At 35.6% G+C, this 27,987-nt stretch overlaps 1 protein-coding gene across 11 annotated transcripts; it reads right to left on the bottom strand.

Moving 5' to 3' along the window:
- Positions 1–6: 6 nt before the first annotated feature.
- LOC111158308 (PNN interacting serine and arginine rich protein) lies at positions 7–27,311 on the bottom strand. Of its 11 annotated transcripts, none has more exons than XR_002641346.1 (14): positions 27,201–27,281; positions 16,746–16,864; positions 15,112–15,300; positions 13,516–13,739; positions 11,818–11,989; positions 10,509–10,699; positions 8,530–8,667; positions 8,010–8,109; positions 7,223–7,276; positions 5,979–6,149; positions 3,849–4,935; positions 3,488–3,605; positions 192–264; positions 7–63 (listed from the first exon to the last, which is right to left on the bottom strand). XR_002641346.1 is itself a non-coding variant. In XM_022520273.1 (14 exons), the coding sequence occupies exons 6-14, from the start codon at positions 13,729–13,731 to the stop codon at positions 3,575–3,577; spliced, it is 2,160 nt and encodes a 719-aa protein (XP_022375981.1). In that variant the 5' UTR covers positions 13,732–14,879; positions 15,112–15,300; positions 16,746–16,864; positions 18,470–18,549; positions 24,656–24,700; positions 27,038–27,289; the 3' UTR covers positions 1,340–3,574. The 11 variants fall into 11 exon arrangements, 10 of the variants coding, with proteins under 10 accessions (XP_022375981.1, XP_022375976.1, XP_022375974.1 ...); XM_022520273.1 differs by lacking the exons at positions 7–63; positions 192–264 and adding exons at positions 18,470–18,549; positions 24,656–24,700 and having other exon boundaries at positions 1,340–3,605; positions 13,516–14,879; positions 27,038–27,289; XM_022520268.1 differs by lacking the exons at positions 7–63; positions 192–264 and adding an exon at positions 18,470–18,549 and having other exon boundaries at positions 1,340–3,605; positions 27,201–27,311.
- Between the last annotated feature and the right edge of the window lie 676 nt (positions 27,312–27,987).

Genomic DNA, 27,987 nt, shown 5'->3' with positions numbered 1-27,987 from the left:
TTTAATGTCCTTTTCAGAGTTCCTCTCTCAGGACACACGGCATCTCTCCAAAGACACAAAGCTCTGGGACAGAAGGACATTTAGCATGTGTTGTATTTATTAGAATGACAAATCCAAGGAAAAAGCAGAGTGCAAGTATGATTAAATAAAGTTTTAAAAGCTTTATTTAAATGTACTTTCTTTGAAAGTACCCCTTCACGGGGCTTCAGGGTCTTCCCATTGCCTTTTCAATTCAACAAAGGCAAACAGTGATTTGCCTTAATACTGACACAAAAGCCTCTTTAATAGCCACTAGTTTGGCCCCGATAAGCAAAACTAGCTCATTATACTCTACAAATATCAACAAAGGCTTTCCCAACGATGCTTAAACTCCAAGTTGTGTTGGTACGACTGGCAGTTGTAATGTGGTATATGGCCATTGTTGGGAGTATTTCCTAGACCACTGGCATGGTCTCACCCATGTGTGGTAAATCAGTGCCTACAATTTATTCTACTGTAAAACTAAAAATCCATTTAGTATTGTGAAATTCAAGTATAAAAACTTTTCTCAAATTAAGGGCAAAGTGCTCCCTTGTAGCTAACAGTTTTATCACTTTGAAATGATATACACGCATTCAGAGTTTAACTGGTAAATTTTCATACTTACAGAATTCCACATAAATGGGTAACTTAGGATAATTTCACCTTAACTTATACTCACATAATCAGATTGTGGCAGATTTAATCTTTTTGTGTACTTAGAGGAAAACTGTACATGATAAACCTTTATGGAATATAATGTAGTTCATCACACAAGTTATTTTAAGGGCTAATAAAAAAACTATTTTCTTTAGTGTTAGGTATTACAGCCAAATTCTATTTAAAACTGAAAAACTTAAGGGCTAGAAATATTAAAGACCTTAGAAAGAATCAAATTCCACCCTTCCATAGTTAAAGAAATTGAGGCTCATAGTGTTTATGTGATTTGCCCAAAATATATTAAGCAGCAGAATCAGGACAATCCAGTGGATCTAATATTTCCATTAAACCATGATTAGTACATTTTAGAAACTTCGATAAATGAAAATAGACTTTAATGTATATAAGAAAAACTCCATTTAAATGTAAAGGTTTCCATAAGACAGTATTACAGGAACTTGAACCTTATACAATTCCTCTGTAAAAATTCTCACAAAAATAAAAAACCTCAACTACTAATTAATTATACTTTATGTGTTTCCTTGAAGAAACAATAACTTAGACACTAAAAAAAATAGATGTTTGGGAAGTTCACCTATTGTGTATTATACCATTCGAAACAGATGCTAAAAAAAGACATTTTACAATGGCAGAAAACATATACACTGAGATTCCACACCAGTCTTTATTTATATTTTGGGGCCTTCATTAAACAAATCTTATAATTACCTCTTCCAAATTACATTTTATTCTCTTAATGGTGTGGTTTACCCCCACTGCACAAAAACAAGTATGATTAATACACTAGAAATATTTTAAAAGAGAACCCAAAGACAGTTTTATTAACCAATTCAGACCAATGATTGTCTCAAAAATTGAATCTACGGATTTTCTGGTGGTATCATTTTAGAAGATTTCATAACCAAATTATGTATCTAGTTAACTTATGCATGTTAGCATTCACATCCCAAATCATGGAAGCCCTATTTTATAAAAATCTTACCACTAAGGTAAACATACTTAATTACATGTCAGTGAAATGATGAATTCTCTAAATTATCCATAAAACCTAAAAAACCCAAATATCTAATTATAATACTGATGTATCTACTAATAATCACATATATCATGACTGTGTTTTAAAAAATATCTACAGATTTAAATGATAAGAAGCTTGCATATTATGGAAGAGTAAATAAAACTGTCAAATATTATTTTTGGCTCTTGTCATTTGTCTTGCCCAAAAATGTGCATATCATAGCCAACAGAACTTTTCTGTAGAATTTTATTTTGAAAATATTATTTTAACCTGAAGATTGATCTAAAAAACATTTTAAGATATGAAAATGTTATACAACTTATCTATTACAAATTAATCTGATAATTCTGCAATTAGGTACATTGTGTTAGCTCACCTACATAAAAAATATTGCACATTTTCATTTTGTCTCCACGTGACTGATGTCTAAACTATATGGAATTCCAAACTATTTAAAAGTTATTCTGTGAATATCAACTTTATAAATATCAGAACTAAATGCACTGTAAAACAACCATTTTGGTAAACATGCATTTATTCACAGTTGATTTATTTCCTCTAGATAAATGCGTAACTGTTCAAAATTATTTAGGAACCTATGTAGAGGTACAAGAGCACACTTACAAATCTATTTCTACCTTCATTTTGAAGAAACACTGATCTTGGCAAAAATCTGGCTTATTTTAAAATGAACTATTGCTGGTAAGAAGGCATACTTTAAAACTTTTCCGTGACCTGCACCTGCTTTTTTCCTTTTTAAATTAAAATGTAAAAGCATTTCTTTTCAGAGTTGTATCTGATTGTGGCATAAGACAATAATCACACAAAAACAGACCCTGAAAGCAGCTGGGCATTTAAATGCCTGCAGAGCCTCATTTTACTTGTAAGTTTTGACTGCCTTAAATAGCTAGACCACTCACTGATCGTAATTGTTAAGAAAGTGACAAAACCAGACCATTTTAATGTCATGAAATTGACACAAACCTGCATAATATAGCATTCCTCCACTGAGTTGAGGTCATATTATACTTTAAAAATATAAATAAATATACTGAATTGTGAGTCTTATTTCTGTAATATCCCCAGTGTTTGAAATATGCTTTTAAAACAGAAGTGGATAATTGCAGAATATAATTCCAGACTTGACTACTAGTGTCAAACACAACTGTTCCTTATAAATGACTCTAATGGTGCACTGGCTTGATTGATTCCAGCAATTTCACTGTACAGAAGAAAACCATACTTTATACACAGAGAATATATTACTTGAAAATCCTCAAAATAGGAAAAAAAGTTTAGAAAGCTGTCAAATGTTTCCAAATGAAAAGTAAAGGTCTATTTTTGGCCCTCTTCCACACCCTTAAAGTTGGAATTTGACAAAAATCCATGGGTACAATTTACAAACTTTGACAAACTATTAAGTTAAAACCATTTTCTTTGGGGAAGATGAGAGGAAGTACCTTTAAAACCTGTTATACAAAATTCCAGCTGCCTTTTTATAAAAGTACGTTCCTTAGATTAAAATCATAAAATTAAGGTGCAAGAGGTTAACAAAAATGAACTGAAGAGCTTTATTGACATCACAGTACATTCAAGAATAATTTTAAGAACATTACAGCTGAAAGAGAATGGCATGTTTATAGTCTTATTAAGCACTATTTTTTGAAAAAAATGTAATACAAAGAAATCCTATTAAGTAACTTGGAGCAGCATTTGGAAAAAGTACACCTATTTACAGATTAAAAAAAAAAAAATTCTGGTTTCACCTACACAGCCACAATGTGCCTCTATAATGAGACAAGCCCTTAAAACTCATGGAATTTTTTAAACATCATGGCATTCTTGCCACATCATTCCTCAGCGTTTACGACGGGGAGGGGTTGTTGATCTGAAAAAAAAAGGGAAAAGACAAATTTAAAAATAAAAATGTATTTTAAACTAAAGAATCTGCAATTTTTAAATAAATATTATTATATAGGATTTCTAAAATTACTTAAGACTATGTTCATTTATCAAGTACCAAACTGAGTTGTTATTAAAGAGAGAGAGAGAAAGGACACTTTCAACTTTGAATAAATTCAGTCAAATTTTTTTTTAAAAATCAGACAAAATACTTTAAAAAGTATACTACCTTGATCGGGACTTAGACTTGTGTTTGCGGCTTGCCTTCTTACCAGACCTTTGAGATTTCTCCATGGATCGCGATCGACTATGTTTAGGCTTCTTAGCCTTCTTTTCTTTGCTACTTCCTGGAGATTCAGAACTGCTCCTTCCACTAGAATCAGAGCCTGAATGTTTTTTGCTATCTTTGGTAGTACTTTTCTTACTATCCTGTCTAGAATCATGTCTGATAATTTTAACAGATATAGAACCACTCCTAGAGAATGTTCTTTCACTTTCTCGTTTCCTTTTTAACCTATCATCCTGACTACTGAACTTAAAATCTTTTTCTTCTCTTTTTTGTTTCTCTTTTCTTTTATCCTGTTCACGTTCCCTTTCTTTGTCTTTCTTTTTCCTATCTTTATCTATACTCCGGCTCCTCTCCTTTTTTCTCTCTTGTTCTTTAGCCTCACCTTTATGCTTATGACTGCTCCCACTAAGATTTCCACGTTGATCATCAATTTTACGCCTATCTCGACTCCTACTGCGACTGGACCGATTGGTTCGCCTATCCCTTGAGCGACTTCTACTTCTACGTCTCTCTCGAGAAGGACTCCGATTTCTTCGTCTTTCTCTTTCAATGCTATTCCTATTAGATCTCCTCCTATCTCTAATCTTTACTCTAGCCCTATTGCTCTCTATTTTAATTCTGCGAGAGTAACTTCTACTTCTACTCCGTCTAGCTTTAATTGTTGGAGATCTACTCCTACTATGTCTTTTTTTCCTTTTAGGAGAAGAAGATCGGGAAGAAGTACGACTACTACCTGAGCTAGAACTGTATGAAGAGCTAGAGACAGTACTACTAGTACTACTCGTTCTGCTATTGCTACTGGAACTACCACTACTAGAACTTCCTGATCTACTTCTTCCTTGTTTCTCTTTTTCTTTATGCTCTTTTTTTGGTTCTAAAACTGATGTAGTTTCATTTGGAGTTCTTTTCTTTTCATTAACCACATCACCATCTGCTTCTCTTGCTTCTAGTAGTGATAAACTATTTTGCTCTTTATGGATAAATTCATTCATCTCTTTTGTAACCCTTTCTGTTTGCTGCTTTTCTTCTGAAAGAGAAAAAGACAAAAATACTATGAAATGTCAATGTATAATGAAAAAAACTCCCAAACTACCAAATTTCAAGCTATTAGATCGTAACAGTGAAACAGCATTCTTCAACAGAAACAGGATACAAGCCACATAAGCAATTAAAAATTGTCTAGTTACATTAAAAAATTAAAAAAAGATAAACTTAATTTCAATAGTTTGTTAACCCAATATATCAAAAACATTATCATTTCAACATGTAATAAATCCAAAAGAGTACTAAGATATTCTGCTTTTTTGGGGCACATAAAATCTCTCAAATCTATTATGTATTTTACACATACTTACAGCATTATTTCAATTTAGGGTTAGGTACATTTCAAATGTTCAATAGCTGCAAGTAGTTAGCCATGCTCCTGGACAATACAGCAAGAGGGTACTGAAGTGTAAAGGTACATTTGAAGCAATCTAAAAAGATTTCCCTTTTGTCCAATAAGGCAACTTAAAGGTAAGTAAGTAATTTTATAGGGAATTTTCAACTGCTAACTCTTAATAATTACCTTCCCAATCGTCCAAGTATGATTTTTCCAAAAACTTCAAAATACTCTTTCAGTATTCCTAATATCATTATATAAACTATAAAGAACATATACAGTATTTTGCATAGAAAAGCTTCTAAAAGCCCTCTATTTCCTTAAATATACTAGCTACACACTAAATATTCTAGCTACAAATTACTTTACATTAGTTTTACAAATATATTTCTATTTCAAAAGCTTTGAGAACTTTAGAAATGAAAATACACTAACTTATAGCTACTGAAATTAATGTCTTACAAAACAAGACAAAGTTTACCTTTTACAAACTACATATTTTGAATACTACAAGCTTTTGTAGTTTTGAAAAAAACCACAAATAAGCCAAAAAACCCTTAGTTTCAGTTATGGCACATATTATCTATACTCTAACCTTAATTCTGTCCCTGATACTGTTAGGTTATTTAAAAAAAACACACACACACAAACAGAACTAGACAAAAAATTAAGGGCGTCTAAAGATGTACCTTCCATCTGTTTATCATGTAATAGCTGCTGTTCCTTTTCTTTTCTCCAAAAAGCTTCCTGTTTTTGCCGGATTCGGTGCCGTAATTCCTCATCATCAGTGTCAGATGACTCAGAGCCTCTGTCACTCCTCTCATCTTCACTGTCTCCTGATCCATAACCACCCAGTCCACCTGTGTGCATAAAGCCCAGTCTATCATATGGAAAAATTATTCTATACACTAAAAAATTTTTAAGGTCCGAGAAGAAAGCTAATTTCTTTTTTCATTGCCTTTTCTTGGAAGAATATGCTTATTCGGGGTGGGGAGAAGTATAAATTCCAATTCTTAAGGAGTTTATAGATCCCTCCTGAAAATTAACAGAATTTCATTCTTTCTGGAATAGTTCATGTATTTCTCACCACAAAGGAATCGTGATAATGGTTTGTTTTACTGTCCGCGCAAACCAACGAAACCATTTAACAGGGCAATAACAAAGGCTCACTAAAGCATAGTCAATTCAACTACTGATGATCCTGAAAATATTTGTAAAATTCATTCTTTCATTGTTCAAAGCTCAGAAATCCCAGGTAGTATGCAAAGTATTTTTTCCCTAAAAAAAATTAGAATATTGTAATTCTCACTGGTCAGAAATGGTAAGGTGCTAAAACTACTCCCCACCCTGAAGTGACCTACATAGTAATCATCACAAAATCACATGGGCATTTGCTTCTAACCATTTCTGTTGGTCCCCACAAAGATTAATTTGATATGATGCGGAAAAGGCACGTTTAAGCTTTCATATATTTGAGAATATATCATGCAAAGAGCAAATTATGAACACATCACTACTATTATACTATGGTAAGATAAACTCTTTTCCTCTATGTTAAAACTCGACTTACTACAACACAATCTACATAAAAGTGCTTAAAAGCATTAGAGGACAGGTTCTTCCCTAAAGCATGTATGCGAATAATTCTGAAAGTGAGCTTAAATATTATCACAGCTAAATTATGAACTGTTACAACTTGCCCCAATAAACTATGAATTAGTCACATTTATAATGATTTATAATAATCCCTTTGTGAACGCTTTAGGCAAAAAAAAAAAAAAAATAGGCAAATCTTTTAGAGAATGATATAAGCCTAAGACCTAGGTTTTAAAACTGAGTAGGAATAGTACAGTTTCAAAACAGAACACGTAGAGAGACAAGGTAAGTGTGATTTTCTCTTTAAGGCCCTCTCACAAATAAGGAAAACACTTACCGAGTCCAGTGAGGGAAGCCAGTGCACTGGACTGTGCCAGCTGTTTTGCAGGAGCTTTGTATCACATCAACAACAGGAACAACATGTTAACACAAATAGCCACGATTTCATAGTCATGAGAGTCTATGGTATTGTTAAATCTACTACTATTGCTGCTTTTTGGGGAGAGAAGAAACATTAAAAACATAACATTCACTTTAAACCAGTAGCATGTCTGGCCTTGAAATTATAATTCTGAGGTGAGCTGAAATTGGTTTATAATGATGAAAAATGTTGACCACTACATCAGTTATTTTATTGTTGAGGTATGGTCCATAATTTTTTTTTTCAATATATTTTGTGTTACTAAAAATAGAGGGGGTGGGGATGGGTGAATTTCTTCTGCAAGTACTGTAAGTGGTAAACTGTGAAAACTGAAGGTTCGTAATTCAATTCACTAGTGAAACTAAACTGTATTAGAAGTTATACACCAATACCATGGTGTCTATAAAAAAACAAAATCAGGTGAAATAAATCAAGTATCAAGAATTTTTCCACTATATGTTTTATAGAAAAACAACCTAATTGCTAATTTGCGCTCAGGCAAGTTGGGTAATAAAAGAAAAATATTCACATAGTTTTAATACGGTGTCTACAAACCTAACCTTTCCTGGAGAGTTAAAACATGCAAGAAGAAAATATTCAAATATCTGCTAGAATTCAGCAAGGACAACCAAAAAGAGTCCAAAAGAGCCACCAAAACCAAAATACTCCCAGAAAAACAAAACCAAGAACACCCAAAATATACCTTTCGTTGCTTTCCGGTGTGCATCTTTGGCTACATAATAAATTTCTTCATCCGTGACATCCAGTAGAATTTCGGTTAGAAGCATTTTTGTCAGCAACATCTATGGAAGGATATTTTACGTGTTTACATACATTTATGCATATTATTTTTAACTTTATTATTATAGTTACTAATACAGTTTGACTTTTTAAAAAAAATTAGTGAGCCACTTTATAAAACATATTTAAAGAGATCGTATCAACCATTCCAAGCAACTGCATATTTGAAAATTATTCTAAAACACATAAACTGAAGTGCCTGGGTGGCTCAGTTGGTTAAGTATCCGAGTCTTCATTTCAGGGTCATGATCTCAGGATCGTGGGATCAAGCCCCATGCCAGGCTTCATGCTGGACATGGACCCTGCTTAAGATTCTCTCTCTCTCCCTCTTGTCCTCATTTCCCTCTCCAAAAAAAATAATAAATAATAAAAATAACAAATTTTTTAAAATCCAGTACATGGTAAGAAATTTAACATTCTACCATTTGATACTCTTTCTCTTCTTCAGTCATCTCTGGTTCACTGTGCTCTTCCTGAGGAACTGGAGATGGACTTCTGGTGACTTTTCCACTACTAGCAGCCTCAACATTTTCAGTGTCTTCATCTTCCTCATCACTATCCTAGTAATGAGTAATAGTAAAAGTAATAGTATGTGTAACCCAAATTCAGGCTTATAATGTAAAATCATTATCTTACACACTACTTTAAAACCCCAAATTAAAAAGTCTAAGAAACAGATAAATAAAAATGATAGCCTTCACTTAGTAGTATAAAGTGTTACCTGAAAAGAAATCTAAAATTACAAGATAGCTTATGAGAATCAAGTATTTTAATTATTTTTCAATTTTTCCTTGGTTAATTTTGACTTTATTTTATAATAACCAGGAATATAACATGCCAAAACTGACTGAATTAATATCCACTATATATGATGGTCCTGAAATGAGTGGCTTATAGAACTTTGGATAAGTAGACCACATTTATATTATTCAATGTAACTTTAATAACTACAAATTTAAGGTATTTACCTAAAGCCATGTGACTTAAAATTTAAAAAGTCTGAAGTCAGTTTGCAGATCTTAGCTGGCCTTGAAATTCAGTGAAATTTGCTTCTTTTTCGCTATGAAATGGGCAGGTAAGAAATGAGATGTACTTCAGATGGAGGAAATGCCAGCACTCTGTCTGTTCCTGGCTGTAGGTTTTCAGTATCTAGATAGCACACCTTAAAAGGGGGACTCCTCTTAGGCAAAGAAGTATCCCGCAGTTACCCTTAAAAATCCTACCAAGTAGGGGCACCTGGGTGGCTCAGTGGGTTAAGCCTCTGCCTTTGGCTCAGGTCATGATCTCAAGGTCCTGGGATCGAGCCTCGCATGGGGCTCTCTGCTTAGCAGGGAGCCTGCTTCTCCCTTCTCTCTCTGCCTACTTGTGATCTCTCTCTCTCTCTCTCTCTCTCTCTCTCTCTCAAATAAATAAAAAAAAAAAATATAAAAAAAAAAAAAAAAAAAAAAAAAAAAAAAAAACAAACCTACTAAGTGAAGACAAGGTGATCACTGAAACACTAATTTCAGACTAGTTCAAAAGACTATTTGAACCAGGGGAAGACTACATGTAACACAAGCCCAGCGGCATGTGGGAGAAGAGGGAAGAGAATCTTCAAACAATTTTTTGACACTTAAACCTATTAAATCTGGAAATCCATTATTTCATCTAAAGAGTTAAAAATTACCCCCAAAAAAGGGTAAACTTTAATAGTGGCAGTCTTTTGGTTCTTATCTTCATAATACCCACCAAAAAAACCCATCTTTGGCATTGTTCTTTTGTCAAAAGATAAAAGTAACTTATGGCATTTGTTACATTTTTTTTTTTAAAGATTTTTATTTATTTATTTGACAGAGAGAGATCACAAGTAGACAGAGAGCATTTGTGACATTTAAGCTAAACCAATGTCTAATTAAATCTAGTTACCTTGTTATCTCAAGATTTATTTCTGAAGCACAAAATGGCCTTGGAAGGCCTACCTATTTTGGCCAGTTGCATACTGGCCAGTGCTGTGGCTACCATGTCATCTGAGAGCACATTATTGCTGAATAAAAAAATTCCTAAGCCACTCACACCATCTAAATGATGAAGCTTTGGGACGCCTGGGTGGCTCAGTTGGTTAAGGAGCTGCCTTCAGCTCAGGTCATGATCCCGGCGTCCTGGGATCGAGTCCCACATTGGGCTCCTTGTTCTGTGGGGAGCCTGCTTCTCCCTCTGCCTCTGCCTCCCACTCTGTCTGCCTTTGCTCGCTCTCTCTCTCTCTGACAAATAAATAAAATTTAAAAAAATCTTTAAAAAAAAAAATGATGAAGCTTTAAAGATTTAACTTTGTTACTTTCAGTGCTCATTATTAGTTATTTATTTCAGTAATTTTCACATATAAACCACATGGACTTTCATGTTAAGTAATTCTAACACTTACAAATTTACTTCTCTGAGGTAAACGAGGGCCATCCCCTCCTTCAGCATCTTCTGTGGCCTTCTTTTCTTTTTTGGACAATTGTGAACGTTGTTGCTCCATTCTTTCTTTCTCCAATTTCTTCTGCTTTTCACGTTCCATTTTTTCAAGGCCTTCTCGAATCCAAGCTGGAAGAGTCCTGCGTTTTACTGCATCTGTTTCACATGAAAAGAAACATTTCTAAGTTAGTTAAGTAAAAATCACAAATGCATGAGTTCCTTATTCTTGGATTTCTACAAACTGGTACCACTTGAGTGCTTATAACTATCATTCTCCAGTAAGACCGTAGTAAAGCAACCCATTAACCATTATGCTTCTTTTTAAAATCATTTTTAATGACAGCGTGAATATTGTGTTAATGCTTATAATAAGCCAGGCACTATGAAAGCACATTAAAACCACCATCTTGCTTAATTCTTAAAAAAAAAAAAAAAAAAAAAAAAAAATCACTATTACTCAATCTGTTTTACAAATAAGAACACGGAGGCTTATAAAATTAAGTGATGTGCTCAAAATTAAAGAGACAGTAGTAGTGATGGGGACTAATTCGAAGCCAAACTCTTAGACTACACTGCTTCCTAAAATATGGAAACAGAACAAACAAAAGCACGTCTACTTTCACACTGAGAATTCATCTGAACAAGTATGATTCCATAAGTTAAAAAAGAAGTTAGAATCTTCTTAAAATGTCTATTTCATAACAGAAAGTTAACACTTGAACATTCTGGTATTATAAATGTTCAATTTGGATTTCTAAATATAAAGTAGTTTAAGTCTGTAACTTGTCATTAGACTTAAGGTAGTTATGTTAAAAATTTAAATCTTCTGCCAAAGTATTTCTGGAAAGTGAAATAATAAAAGAAAAATTAATCTGACATTAGCGTATCAGATGAATGGAGAGTGGAAAGAGACAAGAGATAGAGAACAACTAAGAGATTTTAAAAGGGGCAACTGTTCATAAATTGGCATAATGTATCAAACTATCAACACTGAAAAAATATCAAGATGCTATGGCCATGATAAATTTACAATTCATCACAAAATCTGGAGTTTAAGGTAACAATTTCTTTTAAAGAAAATTATTCAGAACTTTATATATTTTATACCAGTATCCTTTTTGTAATTTTAAGGGTTATGACTATAAAATGATAGGGTTTTTAACTATCAATTCCTAACATATCAGAAGTGTCAAAACAATTTAAGAAAATAAGACAGTCTTTTCACATGATCAAGAAATCATGCCAATTGTGCTTCACTAAACTTAAATAGCTACCAATTTGTGGAGGCTCCTGCTTCACAGGAAGTGCAATAGGCGATCGCTGCCGATCCCTGAATGATGATGGCCTTTCTCTTCGATTCTGGGGAGGTGCTGGAGGTCCTGGAGGTCCTGGTTGCCAATAAGGAGGATGAAATCCACCTTGCGGTGGACCAAAAGCAGCCCCATGCTGAAAGAGTATTGCAGTTTATTTTTCTTCACATTAATACAATATACTCTCTGGGACACACGTGTGTTATGAACTGGGACAGTAGAAATCCATGTGTGCAGCAAATCCAAGAATTCCATGGTTCTAACATCCACCGATATTTCTGTAACCCCAAGAACCTAGGCTTACTATTCTTAAGAAAGATAAAGATTTTCTGCCTATGTAAATGTGAAGAGCCATCTAAAATTCAGCTAATACACTATTTTCAAGAAGTAGAGAAAAGGATATTTTATATATATATATATATATATATACACACACACACACACACATATATACACATATACATATATATACATATATATATATATATATAACCTTTTTCATTCTGAATCCATTTATAAACTAGTCCTTCCACTACCAAGGTATCAAATGTCAATTTTTCTATAACTAGAAAATACAAGAAAAAAATTTTTAAATCAATTCCAAGTTATTTCTTAGTGGAACTTGTTTCTGCAATCTTGCAAGAAGTTATCTATTTTAAACAAAATAAAAGTTATTGAATCATTAAATTTTCTTTGTAGTTTTGCCATTCAGAGGCTTTTCTTAAGCCCATCGCCAACAGAGCTCTCTGGCTTGTCAGCATAGGGATCCATCAAGATAATAGGGTGTGAGTAGAAGCTCCCTGCCTCTACGTTTCTTCGAAACCAAACCAAACAAAAAACGGTCGTATTTGTATACCAAGCATGAGTATACCACAAATATCTGAATATGTATGAATAAAGAGTACTCTCAAGGTGAATACTGGTTACATTTATGTCCATAATGTGAATTTTTTCAAAATTTTAAATTATGATAGTTCAGTTTATAAGGTTAACAACTGCAATCAGTTATTTCAAAATGACGCCTAGCACTATAGCTTAAGGGTGGACCCTTGGCAGAGTAGTTAGAGAAAATAAAGCCCCACATAATGATACTATCCCCATAGAGTTCTATGTCCCTAGGAATGAATAAGATGCTACAAAGGAAATTATGTACAATTCCATTAACATGTCATGTTAGAATGGAAAAAAAAATGACCTCACTAGAAAAAGTCATAATTCTACATAGCAGAAGGAACTGCATTTAGGAAGATGATCTGTTCTTCATGTATTTTATTCACGTCTTATCCATAATCTATTATTGACAAATAATGTATTCAACTACTGTGAATTTTCTAAACTTTATTCGACATTTAAATATACCACTTTAAAATTATTAGAAAACAAAACATCATATAGCTATTGCACTTACATATTTTTCATTTTATCCAAACATTTCCCTAATGATCCTTTATATCATTCTCCTAAGCAAACCGAAAACCAGAAAATAAGAATCTAATGATTTTAATACTCAAAAATCGATAACTTTTCTGAGACATAATATGCCCTTATCTGTACAAGACTGAAAAGTGAAACACAGATCTTAGGTACTCTTGATGAGACACTTCCAAAGAATGGTAGATTACGTGCACATCTACAATATTAAAGCAACAAAATATCTTTCACCTGATAGTCAAACTGGTTCACTGGCCCCACTGCAAAATTATCGGGTGGTCCACCAAAGTTGTGATTGTTCTGGTTAAATATATGCCTGTTGTCAGGGGCAAATTCCCCACTGTCCTGACTGTTGCTGTCTTCGGAAGGAGGAACAATGTCCATTGGGCCTGGTGTTGGTGGCATCCATGGCTGATCTGGAGGGGGGTGTGGGGGCTGCTGATGCATTCCCCATTCTATTTAGGATTCAGGCATAAAAACATTCAACAGGGGTTATAACAAAATCAACACAAATTTTTAAGATCTCAAGAAAGATTTTTCAGCAAAGAAACAGATTTAAAAATTTATGACTTCTTGGTCAAATTCCTCTTGTATATCTTAAAAATAAGCAATTAATTAAACTAATAAATAATTCAAATGAGCTAACTCCACTCTAATTCATATCCTAAACATATAAAAATCAAATGCCCAAAATTTTAATAAATGTAACAAAATCCAAAGCAATTTTTTTGTTGAATTTTTCTATTTCTGTTCAATAACAATACCATAGAAAATAACACCTTGAGATTTAATATATAATTTCTTTCTTCCATGAACACATTTATCCTCACAACATCCCTGTGAGGTAGGGAGAAAGCAGGTATTATTTTTGCCAATTTAAAGAGGGGAAACTGAGGCACACAGAGGTAAATCACTTGCCCAGGTCACAAAGAGAGCCAGTAGAATAAAGTTGGGGAGAAGGAATGCCAGGGTAAGTTATTTATGAACTTGAACTTGGGAACCAGAACATTTTCAAATTTGGGGAAATTTGGTGTAACTTCAAGAAAACTAGAAATAAACTACCTCAGAGTATCAAAGATTAGAATATTCATTATTCTTTAAAAAGTGATGTTAGAGGTTTACCTCCTGAATTTTCCACTCTTACATTGAGAAACAATAATAAGTATCAATAGGGAAAGGGAGATTAAAACTTCACCATTAGCATACTTAAAGATTCCTCTATAAATATTTTGAAGTGACTACTAAAAATAATTAACACAAGACATGGAAAACTGAACTAGCATCAAGAAATCTAAATCATAGTGTGAAGTAAAAAAAAAAAAGCAAACAAACAAAAAATAAAACATAAAAACTTATGAAGATCTTCACTATCTGAAAAAAAAGGGAAGAAAAAGATGGGTGGAGAGTAGGGGCAGAGTATATTTGACAGACTAGTTTGTCACAGAGTGACACAGAATTTCTTTAATTAGAGGCTAGACATGTTTTGCTCTGCCAGTGCTGCTTCTGAAAAGGCCAGAGGTTGCAACAGAGAGACATAGAATGCTCTCTTCCCTAGATGCCAAGTGAGGTTTCCAGTGTTCCCAGCCCCTGTCAGCCTAGGAATGAAGAACCGAGAAAAGAATCAAACTGAGTGCCACAATGCTAGCAGACGGAGTACAGAACAACTTTAACCACAAAATTTCAAATTCAAATCTAAATGAAACTGCCTATTCTTTAAGGACCATTAATTTCAAGAAGTCATAAAACTAAGCAAATTAAACAGTTTAATTTAATCCACATTTTATTTTTAAAATAGTCCTAAAATCTGGATAACTTGAAACAACAAACCTGGTTGCCACATTCTGTTAAAGTTTGAATCCCCTTGAAAATTCCCATGATTGTTTGGACCAGATTCCATTGTAGACATATCTTGTCCATTTGGCATCATTCCTGGTGGTTGTTCTACCATACTTTGCTGCCCTGAAGCTTCTCTTTGGGCAATCCAAGCTTGAGCCAATGCAGCCCAGTCAATCTGGCCTAACATAATTTAATATAGCAGAATTTAACATTCAGAATTTAAGAGCTAAAAGAATAGTGCCTCTATGTAAAACAAACATCTCAGTTATTCCTTACTAGAGATTTTAAATATTACAGTATGTTATGGCTGAAAGGATGCTTAGAAAATAACCCATATCCAGGCTACAAAATGATTTAACTATAAGACTTGCAGAAAACTCCAGTAAAACACTCTTAACTGTTATTTCTAATATTAACTCCTAAGAAATGTATCCCCTGTACCTTAGTTTAGTTAGACTTTAAGTCTTCCTTTTTTTTTTTAACTAATTATAACACAAATGATCAAATTCACACACCACTTCTTCAAACAGGACCTACCCAGGCCTACAGAGAATTCTAAGACTTCAGAAAAATAAAGTTATTTATGCATGTTCCTCCGCACCATCACCCTCTTTTCCTTCCTCTAGTTAAAATACACTGCTTAACAACTTCTTAGTCATTCTTTATTCAAAATGTATTGCCTTGCTATCTTAAAGGACCTCTTCCTTCTCCAATATCTATACATAACATTTTAAGTTGATCTAATATTATTAATAGAAGAAACAAAGAAGAGTAAGATGTTTTTTCACATCTCAGTGAAGATTAAATAGAACTCATCTGGCACAACCCAGATGGAGCTGAACTTAGGTAATATGTATCTAAAACTTTTCAAATGTGCAACAGCAATGTAACAAACCTAGTTCTTGGATTTTTTTTCCTCACAAAATTACTGGACAAGTAACAACGCAATGACATGTACACGAAATTATGGTAATTATTTCAAAACGTAAAAAGCTACACCCAATCATCCAAAAGTGATTTATTAAATCACAGTATTATCCTGTAATACAATGCTATGTAGGTATTAAAAAAAGGAACAGAAACAGATTAACCCAGTAAAAGCAGTGCAGTGGAAAGGGTCACATCAATGAAACAAAATTGGCCATGAGTTAATAACTATTAAAGCTAAGTAATAAATGGGGGTTCCCTATATTCTTTTCTACATCCATATATGCTTGATAAATTCCATAACACAAAGAAATTTTTAACTGAGATATAAAGCATAACATCAGCTGACTATGAGCTACATAGAATTGTAAGATTTGGAATTAAAAACAGAAGTGTGCTTTACTTAAGCAACACATTTAAGGAAGATTTTTTCTTTCTTTAGAAAAACAAGAACTAAATCAGTTTTGAAAACATAAAATACTCATAAAGCTTTCTACTCTTTGGGGAAGTCCCCCGAAGAGAAATCCATTCCCTAGTATGTATGGTATAGCCATATTATTTATGAGAAAAGATTAAATTTTGTTCATAAAATGCTCCAATAAATCAATCCCAATTCCATTTCGCTTAATCCCATCGCCCATCTCCCACTCATCTCTATCTCCCCTTCCCCAACTTCCAAATTCAATTTGTTTCCTTACTTGGATCCTGCTGGTGCTGGAATGACTGCATCCACTGTTGCTGGTTCAAGGGCCATTGCTGCCAAGGCTGTCCTCCTTGATCCCACATCCTGACTTTTAAAATATATTTGATTTTCTACCTTTAATAAAATAAACAGTTTAAAAATGAGAATGAGAGTTCTTTAATTTTAAAAGCTCACACATCAAAAACTATAGGATGATACAGTTATGTGATCAGAGCTCTAAAATTCTGGTCAACAGGTTGCCAGAGGCAACTGGAATTTTTAGGTTGGCAAGCAAAAGCAAAAAATTTCATGTTAATGATGGTGTCAGAGCTTGATGGCAAGCACAGCTCTAATAAATTTAGCTAAAAAGATGGGGTGAATTTACTTTTTTTCAATACAGATCTCTGGAAATGTAGTTATTTTCAAGATTATAAGAAAAAAAGTGATTTAATCTCTCCCCAACCAAGACTCCTTAAAAAGGGCAACCAAACAACAGCTCTGGCTGAGGAAGGAAAACTCTTCTAATTACAGCTAACGAATGCAGAAGTAGAATAGAATTAGAAAATCACATATTACCAAACCTAATGAAACAACTGACTCAGGAAATCTTAAAAGTTGATAGGAAATCAAATACAAAGGTTGTTGAAATATCACCCCTACAAGACTATCAGAAATCTCCTCCTGAGATACATTGTGTCCCCAGAATCACTATGAATATGTTCACCAAAAATGTTTAACTGAATCCATTTGAGCTTCTGGATCTTACTTTCAGAATAAAGAAATTATAAGGAACAAAAGAATGACGTAGGCAGTATCAAAAGAAACAATCGGACAAATCCAGAAAGTGAGAGAGTCTACCAAGACCCAAATTTCTTGAACATGTAAATAGCATGGGAAACAAAAGGAGAGAATATCTAGGTGATGGGTGTGGGGGAGGGGTTTCACCACACTGGTCTACTTTTCTCTAAACTACTTTAAAAACTTTCATAATAAAAAGTTTAAAATTCCTACAAGTCCAGTATATTTGTACTTCATCCAACAATGATGTACAACCCTATTCAAGAACCAATGACACACATAGTATGGAGGGTATGTTTCTTCATTTTTGAGGCTTAGCATAGAGCAGGCATTAAATAAATTTTTACTAAATTAATCTTTTTATACTGACCCTTTCCTCTACTCTAAAAACAAGACAAAAGCAAGCCTTAGCACTGCAGGATCACAAAAAATAAAAAAGCCATATTAACAAGTGAGAAACACCCACTCAAATAGGACAACTGGCTGCTACAATTCAGTCTCTTAAAGGGTGTACAGCTCTGGTCTTTGCAGCATTCACAGAATGTTATAAAGTTCTATCAATGGCAGATCCTAACCTTTCAACTGAAGAGCACTGTAAATTGGGAAATACGCAGCAGCCCTTTTGTTACCTTGATTGTTACTTCTAGTTACACTAATACAGTCTATTATAATAGCATCATTGGAATATGGCAAAATAGAAATTAAATAGCACCACACCTAAAACCAACCACTAGACTGTATTTCAGTTCCAAGCTACATATGCTTCTTTTTCTAATCTCTCTTCAGATTTTCTTTCTTCTCTCCTTTTTCCCTCTCCTCTTTTTCAATTATACCTTTAAATAAAAGCTAAATGACTTACTAGAACCCTTTACAACTTTAATTAAAAGGTAACAAATAAAGAGGGGACACCCAGAAGAAATACCAACTGCTATTTTGACTGACCTCAGAGGTTCACCTTCCGTTTAAAATTTAGGTTGATTCAGACTACAGCTTGGAAGCATAGCAGCAAGATTACTTATGCCCTGGTGGGGGGAAAGAAAAAGAGCATATGTTTACTCTTAAATTATGAAGAGTTACTAGAATAAAAACAAATTCCAAAGATACAACATAGAAGTGTAATCTTCTCCAAATTAATCTGGAGATTTTTCTTCCATTAACTTTATAATGAGATACTACTTACCACTTATAAAGTTAAGGGAAATATGTACATCACAAATATGAAAGCAAAACTTTTTAAAAAATTTTTTCCTCTCAAAATACCTTTTTACTTACTGGAACAATTTATTAATACAAAATAATGTCCAACAACTTAGGTACTGTTATATATGCTGAGAAAAAAGGAACAACAAACATTTGAAAAGAAGTTTCATCCACCTAGTATTAACTTAAATGGCACAAAGAAGTAATAAATGCTTTAATTTAGGTTTTTCGATAAAATTCTAAGTTTAAAAACTAACACCAGCAAGGTGAAAACAATTTGTCCTTCAAATGTTTGCATTTTATTCCCATTAGATTAACAGCTTTTAAAAAGTTGGTAAACAGACAAATCCATTCATCTTTTTATCTTCCGGCTTCTGGCATACAGCAGTCACTGAATACCAACTGAAAAAATGAACTGTCTCTGGCTCCTTCCATTTACTTTTAAAGGTTAATGATAAGGAAATTGTTGTATTTATGAGAACCAAAAAGCTGGTGTAAGCATGGTTTGCTGTGTTTTCCGAAGCTCTAATGGTGTGTCAGAACGCAATGCATGGATTTTTCTGTCCTAGGTTATAAACTCATACAATGTAAGCATTATAACTAGCTCTATTCAGTGCCTCCTAGAGTTGCAAACAGATGTGCATTTAGTAACACCACTTTAATGATGAAAAAAACTGTACTGACTCCCTATCATCATTTCCAATACATATTTACTTCCCAAAAAATCACTATGAAGTTACTTTCACTTACTTACATTTCCTGGTTGTCGTGTATAACTTTTTCAGTTCTCCTTTTTAGTTTCTAACCATCACTTGTAACCTGGACTTCAGAGCACAAGCTCTGGTTCATGATGCCTACCTAAACCATTCCCTAGCTGCATGAACATGGGCAAATTAACCACTCTCTAATTTTCAGTTTTCTCATCTGTAAAACGGAGGACATGTAAGTGTCTACTTCATACACTTCTTGTGAGGATTAAATGAGAAACACATGAAAACTCAGCAAAAGAGCCTTCAAAAATTAATGCTTAATATTGCCATAAAGACACTCTCAGTTATCATTTTTGCTAGCACTCAAGTTTACAACTGGGCGGGGGGGGCAGTGGCATCGGTAATCAAGCCAAGCCATTTTACTCAACTCTTTTTTCTTCTTTAAAAGCAATCTGACACTTAACCAGATTTCATTTTATCTCTGGAAAAATATCTTCCTGTCCCCTACCGCTCAGTATATCATAAATTGAAGCTTTAACTATTAAAAAAAAAAAAAACCTCAAAAGTTTTCTCCACACAAAAAGTTTTTACTTGCATATTTTCAAGAGTTTGATTTGTATTACTTGTAGCCAGTTTTGTTTGTTGAAACCAGTCACTTCTACTTTTACTATGTTTCCCAAGACCTCTTACTCCTCAAGTTTTTACGTAAACTATTCATACACAGTGTTTAATACACCTAGGCTGAGAAAAATACGAAAAAAGATATGTGAAATTTTGAGAGGCAAAACAGAATAAAAATACAGCAAAGAAGGTGACAGTAAAAAGTCAAAGAAGAAGTTAGGAGGTATTTAATAAAATGCTTCAATTAAGTCTGCAGTTGAGAAACTTGACTTGGCTACAGAGGATAAATGCTGAATGAGGAAGAAGGTAAAAATACCCAATAGTCTTTTGGGGAGACAATTTAGCATTACAGTATTTTATCAAAATTGTAAATGCACATCCCTCTGACGTAGCAATTCCACTTTAAGAACTTAAACCACAGGAGTATTCTCATCATACTACCCAAAAACCTGCAGCATGTTTGTAACAGGGAACACCTGTTTAGGGTCACTCAAAGTCAGAAATAAAAGTGAACCATACAGTCGATTGTTAATCAGCCATTACAATGAGAAAGATGGACTTTTATATGCTGACATATACTGATAAATAAACTGCCTTAAGAAGTGAAAAAAACTATGATCCCACTTGAAGTTTTTCAATTAAGAATGCAATTTAGGGGCATTTGGGTGGCTCAGCTGGCTGAGCATCTGCCTTTGGCTCAGTTTATGGTCCCAGGACCCTGGGATGGAGCCCTGAATTGTGCTCCCTGCTTCTCCCTCTCTCTTTGCCCCTCTCCCTTGCTCTCTGTGTCAAATAAATAAACAAAATCTTATTTAAAAAATGCAATTTAGGGGTGCCTGGGGGGCTCAGTCCATTACGCGTCTGCCTTCAGCTCAGTTATGATCTCAGAGTCTGGAGATGGAGCCCTGCATCAGGCTCCCTGCTTACGGGGAGCCTCCTTCTCCCTCTCTCTCCTGCTCCCCTGCTTGTTCTCTTTCTCTCTCAAATAAATAAACAGAATCTTAAAAAAAAAAAAAAAAAAAGGAAAGTAATTTAGGGGCACCTGGGTGGCACAGTTAGTTAGATGTCTGACTCTTGGTTTCCCTCAGGTCGTGATCTCAGAGTCCTGGGATCAAGCCCCACGTGAGGCTCCACACTCAATGCAGAGTCTGCTTAAGATCTCTCTCCATCTGCCCCCTCCCCACCAGACACACACATACTCTATCTCTCTCAAATAAATAACTCTTTAAAAAAAAAAAAAGCGCAATTTAGTATAGAAAATTCCTAAATTACGAAAAACTCTTAAACTGATAAGCTCTAGGAAGTGAAAACAGAGATCAGAAAATGATTATTTCAATCCTTGTGTTCTTTGAATGATTTTACCACAAGTGTGTATTTTTACTTTTTTTAAAGATTTATTTGAGAGCGAGAACTCGAGAGCGAGCAGGGGGAGGAGCAGAGGGAGCAGGATAAGCAGACTCTGCATTGAGGGCAGAGCCCGATGTAAGGCTCAATCCCACACCCAAGAAAGACCATGGCCTGAGCTAAAACCAAGGGCTGGATGCTTAAACGACTGAAACATCCAGATGCCCCATGAGCGTGTTTTTATTTTATATATTTTTTTTCTTTTTTTTTTTAAAGATTTTTATTTATTTGTCAGACAGAGCGAGCAAGGCGAGAGACAGAGAACACAAGTGGGGTTGGGGGCGCGGCAGACAAAGGGAGAAGCAGGATCCCCACTGAGCAAGGAACCTAATGTAGGACTTGATCCGAGAACCCTGGGATCATAACCTGAGCCAAAAGCAGGGGCTTAACTGACTGAGCCACGCAGGTGTCCCAAGTGCGTATTTTAAAAAATAAATCTATAGATGTTTTAAAAGAGACAAAGAATCAAAGGAAGCTGACCAGCACAGTCCAGAGTGACTCTGGCAATAAACATCACACAAGTAATATAATGATGAGACTATGGACAAATTACCTGACTTCTGTCTCATTTTCCTATGAAGGATTTGGAGTAAATTTCTATAATCTAGTCCAAAAAGGGTATCTCTGGTCACGAGAATAAAATGTAGAGTTCTGCTGAATTTTGTAAAAGGACAGATTTTAAGAAAATACTTAGTGTATTCAAATAATTTAATATAAACTTTTATGTATGTTTAAGCATTTAGCACAATGCTTGATAAAGGATTTCATTAAGTATTTCTTGATTAAAGAACATGTCTGGTAAGTGATTTGATAGCAAGGATTTAGAAAACCCACTCTTTATCTTCAACATATAAAACCTTCTTATTCACTAACAAACATAACTGGAAAACAGAAATATGAGGCACATATAGCAATAATAAAAAAATTTATCTTGTAACTCCAGTATTTTTCTTTTTTTTTTTTTTAAAGATTTTATTTATTTACTTGACAGAGATCACAAGTAGGCAGAGAGGCAGGAAGAGAGAGAGGGGGAAGCAGGCTCCCTGCTGAGCAGACCCAGGACCCTGGGATCACGAGCTGAGCCGAAGGCAGCGGCTTTAACCCACTGAGCCACCCAGGTGCCCCGTAACTTCAGTATTTTTCAATGAAGTAACATAGCCCTGTATCTTAACAGCCTCATTGCCTTAAAAATGACATTTACACATTGGTTTAATAATGATTTGGAAGGGTAACTGTTAAAGATGAGTGATAAGTACATTAGGGTTCACTATATTCTACTTTTGTACTATTTGAAAATTTCCAAGATGATAAGTTAAACATGATACAGTATACAGTTACAGAGACTTACACTGAATTTCCTCCTTTTTTTTCTTTCCTCAAAACAAGATCTTCTTGAGGGCAGAGTCTTAAAATTATTTGAATTCTCCATGCTGCTTTGCCCATATTAAGTGGTGAAATACTTTACTCTTTGCTAAAATTTATTTACAAGTACACTAATATTCAATGAAGAAAATAATATTCTGTTACTACTACTCTGATTTTATAACATCAAAAATCAACTCCAATATATCTGTCCTTCCTTTATCCTTAATTTTAACGATCCTTAGGCTCAACTTCTCAAATCTGGAAAATCTGATTACAGATCAGGCAGGCTAGAGGCCTTTCCCTTTATGGGATTAAATTAATCCCATTTATTATGCTATTTTCTTAGAAACAACTGGGATTTGGATCAGATCATCTAAGTTATCACATACAGCTGGAAAAATCTAACTCATGACTATGACAAGTGTTATAGAATGAACTGTGACCCCTTAAAAAGAGAGGTGTAAGTCCTATCCACACTCCCAAAAACTATGAGTGTGACCCTTTCTGGAAACAGGGTCTCTGCAGATGTATTCAAGATGTGTGGTCATACTGGATTAACGCAGGTCCTAATCCAATGATGTTTTTTTTGTTTTTTTTTTTTAAAGATTTTATTTATTTATTTGTCAGAGAGAGAGAGAGGGAGAGAGAGCAAGCACAGGCAGACAGAACGGCAGGCAGAGGCAGAGGGAGAAGCAGGCTCCCTGATGAGCAAGGAGCCCGATGTGGGACTCGATCCCAGGACGCTGGGATCATGACCTGAGCCGAAGGCAGCTGCTTAACCAACTGAGCCACCCAGGCGTCCCTCCAATGATGTTTTTATTAGAAACACAGACACAGGGGCACCTGGGTGGCTCAGTGGGTTAAGCCTCTGCCTTCAGCTCAGGTCATGATCCCAGGGTCCTGGGATCGAGCCCCGCATTGGGCTCTCTGATCAGCGGGGAGCCTGCTTCCCTCTCTCTCTGCCTGCCTCTCTGCCTACTTGTGATTTCTGTCTGTCAAATAAATAAATAAAATCAAAAAAAAAAAAAAAGAAACACAGACACACACAGGGAACACCTTTATGACCACAGAAGCAGGGACTGGAGTGATGTGCCTACAGCCAAGAAAAACCAAGGATGGCTGGGAACCGCCAGAAGCTAGGAGGAGACAAAGAGGCAAGGAAGGATCTTCCCCTACAACAGGGGTGGGGAGCTGGGAGTAGAGCAACCAAGCATGGCCCTGCAGAAACCTTTATTTCAGACTTCTAGCCCAGAGAACTGTGAAAGAATAAATTTCTGCTGTTTTAGGCCACTGTTTCTGGAAATTTGTTACAGTATCTCTAAGAAATGAATACAACCAGAAATGATCATTTATCTTATCCATTTCTTAGATGATTCTACATTAGAATATTCATTGCTCTAAGGCTCTTAAAATTACTTGTTTAAAGGACATCATTAATATTTGCAGAAGTCCTCTCACAGACTGACAAAGATGAATGAGGATAAAAATGCAGTGTTTGTTGTAAAGCACTTAACGCATCAAAAAAATAAATAAGGGGCACCTGGGTGGCTCAGTCGGTCAAGCATCAACTCTTGATCTCAGCTCAGGTCATGACCTCAGGATTGTGAGATGGAACTCCACATTAGGGTCCACATGGGGCATGGAGCCTACTTAAGATTCTTCCCCTCTCCTTCTGCCCCTCCTTTCTGTGTGTATGTGTGTGTGGGGGGTGCACTTAAGCATCAACTGCAAAATCAGAGATACAGAAACACATCCATGCTTTTGATGCATATGGTGAAATGTTTCTCACATCACATACACAGTGTAAAAACCATAAAATGCAACAAACCTCTTCTCCCCTGCCATTTCAGCCCTACATACCAGGTGACCGGACCTCAAAGTAAAAAAAAAAATCATTTTTCAATTCAGGTTAGGTGGAAATGGCCCCAGTAAAGGCTAACCTTATAATCATTTGAAATAAAGTAAAAAACAAACTTTTGCTCCTTGATGGGACATACATTTTACTATATATTGAAATACTTTGCAGCTTACAGATCAAAAGAGGCACTCAAAATTTTGGAGAATTGGATAGTTTGGTTACAGATATGGGAAAAAAAAGTGATAATTAAAAAAATAAACATACAGAGAGCAAGCAAGCCTAAAGGAAACAACACCCCAGTAGCAGAGAGCACACTTATCTTGGTTCTAATACAAGTCTCCAACAAAAGGAATCCAAATCCTTAAGAGAAATAAATGATTCTTCAGACTGAGATTAAAAAAATATATATACAAAATGAGTCTGGAATACCTTACAGTGCCAAGAAGAAAGTGCTAAAAAAAAATTTTTTTAAATGAAAATATTAAAAGGATGGAGGCAGGTCACAGTAGACAACTGAAAGAGCTCCCAATGTCCAAAGCTGGAACAATTTGAGCAACAAAATAAAGTAACATTGGATTATAACCAATTATGACATAAATATCTCATGTGTCCATACTAATATAAATAAATGATATAGTAAATTGGCAGGGACAGACAAATCTCCCATGCAGAAGAATTCCAAGTAAATTACACAGATACTCCACCCTAAAGGACGGGGAATGTAACTCTCTAACCCTCAAATGTATACTGTGCAAAAAGACTTCCTTCTAATGAGTACAGTGAGGAAAGGAGATGGATAGGGAAGAGTAATTTTACAGTGGAGAAACTTGACATACACTAAGCAGATGATCAAGGTCAAAAACGTGATAAATCCCATTCATATTACATACCCTTGATAGGATGTGCTGAAAAAGGCACTGCTCTTCTGCGATCTTCCTCTTCAAAACCCCTACCGCCAGTCTTACCATGAGAAAAACATCAGACAAATTCCAGTAGGAGGGCACCCTACAATATACCTGACCAGTAATCCTCAAAACTGTCACGGTCACTAAATTAGTTTGCTAGGGCTGCCGTAACAAAGTACCACACACTAGGTAGCTTAAAGAACAGACATTTATTTCCTCATAGTTCTGGAGGCTAGAAGTCCAAGATAAAAATGTCCACAGGTTTCGTTTAAAGGCCTCTCTCTCTGGCTTATTATGGCTGTCTTCTATATTTTTATATGTACGGTCGTCCCTCTGTATCCTAATCTCTTCTTATAAGGGACACCAGTCATTAGGGATCAGGGCCTACCCTAATGACTTCATTTTACTTCTTTAAAGACACTATCTGCACATATGGTTACTTCTGAGGTACTGACATCAACATATGAATTTTGGAGGGACAAAATTCAGCCTATAACAGTCATCAAAAACTAAGAAAGCCTGAAAACTGTCACAACCAAAAGAAGGACACATGACAACTAAATATCACATGGTATCCTAAACGGAATCCTGGGACAGAAAAAAATATTAGGTTAAAACTCAGGATATATCAATAAACTAGAGACTTTTTCTAATAATAATGTGTCAATATTAGTCCACTAATTGTAACAAACATATCATACCGATTTATAATAAAGAAACTGTGTGTAAGGCGGGGGTGTTTATATAGGAACTCTGTGCCATCTGCTCACTTTTTCTGTAACTCAAAAAAGGTTTTTTAAAAAAAAACTATTAATAAGTATGTTTAAAATACAGTCTCATGAACATCTTCAAAGAACCTGTTTACTGTTACTACCCCTAGAGCCCCACAAGATAGTCCTACAGGTGAATCTTTTGTGTCCAATTTTTGTTTTTTTGCTTTGCTGCACTCGTCACAAATTTCAAGTTTATTTTGCTCTTCTATGAATTAGCCATCAACAATCAAAATCTGTCGAGTGCCGGTGATGTTCAGATAATAATATTCACTACAAAATAATAAAATTGAAATGTTGGATACTACTCTTTCCCTCGTGGACCTTAAGACATGATGTCCATGACCGGATAAAAAACACAACAAAAATACAAACTAGGAAATGAAGTTGTAGTTAACTGGACGCATTTGCCCTTGGCTGCGCCTGCGTACTCGGAACTGCACAGCGCAAAAGGTCCAGGTCCGGGCCCCCGCCTCCTCCGCCTCCTCCGCCCCCTTGTACCCCCTCCCCATAAGGGGGTTCCCACTGCGCACGCGCAGTGCTTAACGGCCGGTCAGGAGCCCAACAATTAGTCCCTTCTCATCCAAGAGAAAACTCTCATAGTTAGAGCAAGGGGTCGTAAACATTCTCTTCAGTAACAACATTTCCTTTTCCCTGAGAGCATAGCTCTGACTCACCAAGTCGGGCGGACACCGCCGCTTTAAGGAGATGAGGTTCCAGCGGTCGCGCCAAGCAGCGTACGCAGCCTACGTGTTTAAGTTATGCTAGCTTCGCCACGGAAGCCAAGAAGGCTGTAATGGCCTGCCAAGTCCCCACGCGTAATCGTTCTCCACCACTTACTCACTCTAATTCCGGAACACCGTTGTCGCCACCGTTCCTGTAATACCTCTCCAAACCTTTCGATGCTTCTACTTCTTCACGAACAAGACAAGATGGCGCCCGATTGGTTGCACCCGGAAGTGAATAATAATAACATCCGCTTGTCATCTGAAGCCATATTGTCCCCCATCCTGGTCTTTGAGCACGTGACTATGTCTAGTTAACCTGCCTCGACGCCATTTTTGTTTTGGGCAAAGCTCTTGGGACTTCGTAGTCGGCACCGTGCAAGTGTCTTAACATTCCTGTCGGATACCTTTTAATTGAGTCATGCTGAGCCCATTTTCATCTTTACAATGGCCAGAAAGCCAGGAGCCCAAGTATTCGGTAGAGAACGCTCTCGATTTTTTTTTTTTTTTTTTTTTTACTTTAGCAACGTGATTTCCTTCAAGGGTAAGTACGTTCCCCGCCAGGAACGTTTTCGCTTCGGAAAAGGGCGGGGGGGGGGGGCTGAATTCGCGGCGCTACTTTCACACTACGGAGAGGCCTCAGGGTCAAACTGAACCAACTCCAGCGGGTTGCTCAGTACGCCCACAGCGGCATTTTTCTGCTGGAACATCTGGAATACTCCAGGCTTGGGCCTTAACAGAGCGTCGCTGACGGCTCAACCTCAGGAAGACCGGATGTTAGTGAAATGGCCAGTCTGTCTATATGGTAGCGACTTCAGAGACCTTAACTAAACCCGCGGCGACTGCGCTCTTTGTTAACCCCTAAACGTCGCGCCCCCTTCCGGCAACATTTGCTCAACTCT

Source organism: Enhydra lutris, unplaced genomic scaffold (genome assembly GCF_002288905.1).
Source record: "Enhydra lutris kenyoni isolate GAN:26980312 unplaced genomic scaffold, ASM228890v2 scaffoldscaffold58, whole genome shotgun sequence".
Taxonomy (NCBI): domain Eukaryota; kingdom Metazoa; phylum Chordata; class Mammalia; order Carnivora; family Mustelidae; genus Enhydra; species Enhydra lutris.
Note: the sequence above shows the minus strand (reverse complement) of the source record. Positions and strands in the feature narration are given on the sequence as shown.

What these genes read in the sequence shown, in the direction of transcription:
- LOC111158308 (XM_022520268.1), bottom strand. Translation starts at nt 16,833, where the DNA reads ATGTGGGATCAAGGAGGACAGCCTTGGCAGCAATGGCCCTTGAACCAG. An exon ending in CCAGCACCAGCAGGATCCAA is followed by an intron (nt 15,301 to 16,745) that starts GTAAGGAAACAA and finishes AAATTATGTTAG; the next exon opens with GCCAGATTGACTGGGCTGCA. An exon ending in TGAACCAGTTTGACTATCAG is followed by an intron (nt 11,990 to 13,515) that starts GTGAAAGATATT and finishes ATACTCTTTCAG; the next exon opens with CATGGGGCTGCTTTTGGTCC.